General features: G+C 38.6%; 1 protein-coding gene across 2 annotated transcripts; it reads left to right on the top strand.

Moving 5' to 3' along the window:
* The first annotated feature begins 817 nt into the window (after positions 1-817).
* LOC141432357 (very long chain fatty acid elongase 7-like) lies at positions 818-5510 on the top strand. 2 transcript variants are annotated; one of them, XM_074093898.1, is made up of 4 exons: positions 818-886; positions 2423-2528; positions 4158-4294; positions 4838-5510. In XM_074093898.1, the coding sequence occupies exons 2-4, from the start codon at positions 2489-2491 to the stop codon at positions 5006-5008; spliced, it is 348 nt and encodes a 115-aa protein (XP_073949999.1). In that variant the 5' UTR covers positions 818-886; positions 2423-2488; the 3' UTR covers positions 5009-5510. The 2 variants fall into 2 exon arrangements, with proteins under 2 accessions (XP_073949999.1, XP_073949998.1); XM_074093897.1 differs by lacking the exon at positions 818-886 and having other exon boundaries at positions 2246-2528.
* Positions 5511-6202: the final 692 nt, after the last annotated feature.

Here is a 6202-nt window from a genome sequence, read left to right as displayed (position 1 = left end):
GCACGCTCTTGGCCGGTTTTAACTTTATTTTATTTTAGTACTAACTTGCCCCGCATCGCCCTCGTGTTTTATCGGATATCGCGCGCTGTTCCCTCGGGAACTGTGGATTTTTCCGGGATAAAAAGTAACCTAGTCACTCTCTGGTCCATAAACTATCTGTATGCCAAAATTACGACGATCCGTCGTCCGTTTCGACGTGAAAGACGGACAAACATACAAACACACACACTTTCGCATTTATCATATTAGTATGGATTTGTTGTTATAGCGGCCACAGTAATACAAAATCTATGAAAATTTCAAACGTCTGCTATTACGGCTCAAGAGATAGAGCCCTGGGTGACAGACGGACGCACAGACAGACAGACCTCGGAGTCTCAGTAATAGGGTTCCGTTGGCACGAAGCTTTCTCAATTATCAAAGGGTCGGCACGCATCCTTAACTCAGCTTATGTTAGGATGTCCATGGGCGCGGGGATTGCTTTTTATCAGGTGACCCGCTACTCGTTTGCCCTTATCATATAAAAAATAAAAGTGTGTTCCAATAAATGAATATGAGTGAAAGTCACGAAACTTTAAACATTATTACTTTTGTTTCTCTAGATTCTAGAACAAACTACTCGATCTATAGAATTCTCTAGGTGGCTTTTCTGAATTTTACAATTTCGGCGGAAAAAAAACCTGATAAATAAAATTATAACAAACATTACATTATGTAGTATGACTTTCAATTGGTTTCTTTGTGATTGGCAGAGCCTAACACTGGGTTGGTTCAGCCACTATCGGCTGTTCTGCCAGCCCGTGGACGAGGGCCTCACGGCGTCGAGTACGCCTGGCACGTGTGCTATGGATACTTCTACATCAAAATAATTGATCTGCTGGACACGGTACGGTCTGATATTTTAGATCTGTAAACAAATAGTTTTAGGGTTCCATAGTCAACTAGGAATCCTTATAGTTTCTTTCGCCATGTCTGTTCGTCTGTCTGTCTGTCCTTCCGCGGCTAAGCTCGGAGACCGTTGGTACTAGAAAGCTGTAATTTGGCTTGAATATACATATCATTCACGCCGGCAAAGTGGTTAAATAAAGAAAAACAAAAAAAAAATTTTTTGGTGCCTCCCGTACGTAAAGCGGGGGTGTTTTTTTTCTCGACTGATCCTATAGTGTGGGGTATCGTTGGTTAGGTATTTTAAAACCATTGGGAGGTTGCCCCGACTATTTTTCTATTCAGTTTGCGAAATATTCAACTTTATAGTGCTAAAATCTAAAGAATTAAAAAGTGCTAAAAAATTAAAAAAAAAAAAACAGAATGATAGTAACTATATCAAATTTACAAGGAAATGAGAACGGCTAAGATTGCTTGAGAATTATTAGTAATTTTACTCTTAAAAAGCAGCCTATGGTATAAAATATACCTAAACTTGGAAGATTCCGTATAAAATACGAAATCCTTAGAAAAATATTACTTGATTTTTTCGTAATGGCTACGGAACCCTATTTTGGGCGTGCCCGACACGCTCTTGGCCGGTTTTTTTTCTTGAAGAAATACCACAACATCGAAACTCAAATTAGCGTTTTTCTCATTTCGTCGTGTTTTCCACTGTTCTTGTAATCAGGTTCTTAAAAAAACATCGAATGACATGTAGGTAAAATAATTACTGTTGGTACCTATCTTACACTGCGACGGCCCCGGGGCTAACAAGTTACAAGTGATCGATCGAGAGCCGCAATTTCCGCGCTGAGCCCGCATGGAAACTACGGTCTAAGCCCTCTCATTTTGAGAGGAGGCCTGTGCCCAGCAGTGGAACGTATACAGGCTGGGATGATGATGATGACCTATCCTGGTAGCGTATTTGTATTTTAAACTCCGGTGTTTGCACGATCAGCGGATACGGATGCATTTGCATGTTAATGCAAATCCTACCATTCTATTTAAATCGAAACGCACTTTGTAATGAAATTATTATTGACACTAAAGGTGGGGCCACATGCAGTCGCTCGTCGCAAGTTTCCAACGTCAAATCTGGTCACGTGACATTTAGCGATAAAACTGAAAATATTGAGCTTTATCGCTGGAAAAGAAAAAAAAAACTTCTTCAATTTCGGCAAAAACATTGTTATTTATTTTTTTCATTCACTCCAATTTATTTTATTTGTACTACTGCTATGACTGCTACTAAATGAGATTAAGAAATCAGCTTCCGACCAAGACCATTTCTGCAAAAAGCCATCTCGTCGCTGCTGTTTGACGCGGCCACGCTACTTTTTTGAGTCGCGGGAAATTCAAAATCAAATTCAAAATGGGGTCACGTTACCAAATTTATCGCTGCAAACGAGCGACTAGCAACTGCATGTGGGGGCACCCTAAATACCCTAATGAATATAGAAGAATAAAGGTAGGTAAATCGAATTTTGCTGTCCAGGTGTTCTTCCTGTTGAGAAAGAAACAAAACCAAGTAACTTTTCTTCACGTCTACCATCATTTTGGAATGATAGCAGTTGCGTGGGGCATCGTCAAATGGGTTCCAGGTAAGACGCTATGGCAACAGCACAGTATAACAAGTTTCCCTACAGTAATCCGTCGAAGACGTCTAGACAGAGCAATCGTGCGGGGCGTGAGTGGTGAGACGCGGGTGGGAGGAGCCTTCTAGGGCTATCGTGTTTTTTTAACATTTAAATTTATAATAAAATTCATTATTGTGCATACGACATGTACTGTGAGTGCGTGCAAATCTTCATCGCGCATGAATAAGGAACTAAGATTTCATATATTTATATAATAATATTTATTTATTTTTTACATATTTAAATTAAATAACAGGAACTTTAAGTGCGTTAAGTCTAGAAACCGAAAGTATTTGTCGGTTACTAATCTATGAAAGTATATTTTGTAGAAGAAAAAAAGTTTTAAATTTCAAAAATAGTATATTTTGATACTTCTTACCCCTAGTAAGTATGCCACACCTAATTCATTTTGTTTTATATAATTTCGCAATACCAATATGTACCGATTAGTAAAAGACATTTTAAATTTGTGACAACCCTTCCTTACTTGCCTAAATACCTATACGGGTGCGGTATCGCTCCACTTCAAAGGCGTTGGCCTACTGTAGGGAAAACTTGTTATACTGTGACAACAATCGTCAGAGAAAATTACCAAAGATAACGTAATCGAAATGCCGTCAGTTCCTCTATTTAACCCTTAGTTAGGGGCTGTTTCACCATCCATTGATTAGTGTTAACTGGCGGTTAGGTGTGATGCCGTCTCTATTTGTTTTGTTCGAATACACGGAGACGGCATCACATTTAACCGTCGGTTAACGCTAATCAATGGATGGTGAAATAACAGCCCCTTAATAAGGTAGAGGCTATTTAGCGACCACTTGCATTGAGTTGCGAGTAGTAGGTTAGGGTTAGGTTGGAACTGCGGCTACAACAGCGCGCGAGCCGAGCGAGCGGAGCGAGCGTGCCGCGGCAGCGGCCGGCGAAGCGCCAGAAATGCCAGAATCCTACTGCTTCCAATAAGGGTTAGGCTAAATAATAACTGTGACTTAATTGCAAGTAATGTTTACTAAAAAATTATTCTGCTTTATCATTATGAAAACTAAATACTATGAGATATTTCTTTCTGTGTACTATTTATTCGGACATATTTAAATATTATTCTCATCGATATTATGCCATGTTAATATTCTGCTTTCCAAAATTATGAGAAATAGAGATAGTACTTATAGCGAAAAAATATATGCAAAAAGTAATTCGGTGATATGATGATTCTGCTCAAAGCTGTTATGTGAAACGAAATTATGACATTCGATTTTCCGCAACATATTAGTGAACCGTGTATAAGACACGTGCTACTAGCATGTGTGTATAAGACACGTGCTACTATTAACGAGCATGTGTAAGGCGGCCTTTAAATTTGAGTTTAATTGTACGTAAAGTCCGTTGTCGTTAGTACTCTTTTTATACTCGGCTGGGTTCGAAAGGTATAGTTTTTATCCCGGATAATTACATAGTTCCCGCGGGGTAGCGATAAACGAATTTTACGTGGATGGAGTCGCGGGCAACAGCTACTTGGCCATATAAATAGTTCTTTCCAGTCAAATAGAACTAATGGGATACACTAACTTTATACGCTTCGATGTTATTTGTCAGGCGGCCACATGACCATGCTAGTGACCATCAACTCGTTCGTCCACATGGTCATGTACACTTACTACCTGCTGACGTCGTGGGACGACTCCTTCAAGTACTCGCTGTGGTGGAAGAAATATGTCACTCAAATACAGATTGTAAGTTTACTACATTACCTGCAAGTTTTTAACCAAAAAGAGGGGTGTTACGAGTATGACCGCTATGTGTGTGTGTGTGTGTGTGTGTGTGTGTGTGTGTGTGTGTGTGTGTGTGTTTGTCTGTCTGTCTGTCTGTGGCACCGTAGCTCTTAAACGGGTGGACCGATTTGAATGCAGTTTATTTTTATTTTAAAGCAGATTTTCTAGCGATGGTTCTTAGACATGTTTTATCAAAATCAGTTCAGCCGTTTTTGAGATATTGAACTTTGAAGCGCCAAAGTCGGGGGTATTCCAACTTTTTGTTGGTAAGGTTATTACCTAAAGCGGACAAGCGATCCAGTTTAGCAATAGATTGCAACCAGAGATTTCAATCTGTGTGTGAGATTTCAATCAAGTGGCGGATTGAACATCATCATCATCATCCCAGCCTTTATACGTCCCACTGCTGGGCACAGGCCTCCTCTCAGAACAAGAGGGCTTGAACATACTTGTATTGTAATACAATAGAATTAAAATAATAGCAATAACGAGTCGATATAACAGTTACAGTTCTCATACCTGATGATCCACTTCGGCGCGCTGCTGGTGAAGCGCGAGTGCCGTTTCCCGCCGCAGCCCGCCTACATCATGTTCCCGCAAAATCTCTTCATGGTGCTCATGTTCGGGGACTTTTACTACAGGACTTACTTGAAGACTTCAGACAAGTCTGCTTAGACCGGATAACATATTTAACTCGCATAAAATTAGATTTATCAAAACTTTACTGTATATACTTACTTGTTTCTCTACTGTGAACTAAAAATACTACCTTAGATATTAAGTTTCTCATGTAAGTGACAATTTGTTTTCAATGAGAAATAAAAATTCTATAAACCGAATAATAGAAGGGTCACGTCTCTCGAATCATTTTAACTTATGCTGTCTGTATTTGTAATGTCATAAAACAACTGAATTAAACCGCTGGAAGTAAAAAAATCGATTTCCAATATTTGACCAACACAATTCTAACACCAAATTCAGGGAATACTAATATGTTCCGCTAAAAATACTATGTTTCAGGTAGGGCCTTTAGCAGGAGCCAATAATTAAAATATAGATCAACTCATTAAACTGAACGACATTAGTTCAGCGACTTTTAAAAATAACGCTCGTTCCCTTAAAACCATAATCGCAAAATACCAAATTGCCGACATACCTGCTCATCAAAATGTAAGATTCCCAGAATACCAGATTTTCTTTATGTTATGTTCGATTTTGTATCAGTTTTATAAAATACTATGTTCTCAATACATGTTCCCTAATAGACCAATAATATCAAATTTCGATAATCACAAGAATCTCAAAACACTGAAATACTTGACAAACCAGATTCGCAAAACACAATTTTCTCGAAATAACTTAATCTCACCAGATTTCCGATATACCAGATTTCAGAATACCCGATCTCCAAAATATCAAATATCAAACAAGTACGGTCAGGTATCCACGCGAACCGAAATTAGCTGAGTGTAAAAAAAACACCTGAAGTCATTTAATGGTTTCTTCTTAGCTCGCTGCGGACACTACACATTGGACTTGCTATTAAGCTAAGTAATTTGTTTTTTTTTAAACCTGGGGCTACCTCAATGACGCTGACTCGCGATTTTCTAACATTTTCTTCAAAATCTTTACAACGGAACACTGCGAAAAAAGCCTTGGGTCATTTTGTGGAGAATGCTATACTCGTATACTGGATATATTGCATATTTTTGTAAACTAAAAAGTAAATAATTTCGGAGGACACGCATAAAACCTCTGATTTGCAATTTTATTGAAAATCGCGAGTCAAGGTCATTGTGATAGGGTTAACTTATTTTATTTTTTTATTGAAACACTGTATTTGCCAACTGCTAATGGTAAAATAAAATA

Source organism: Choristoneura fumiferana, chromosome 11 (genome assembly GCF_025370935.1).
Source record: "Choristoneura fumiferana chromosome 11, NRCan_CFum_1, whole genome shotgun sequence".
NCBI lineage: Eukaryota > Metazoa > Arthropoda > Insecta > Lepidoptera > Tortricidae > Choristoneura > Choristoneura fumiferana.
Note: the sequence above shows the minus strand (reverse complement) of the source record. Positions and strands in the feature narration are given on the sequence as shown.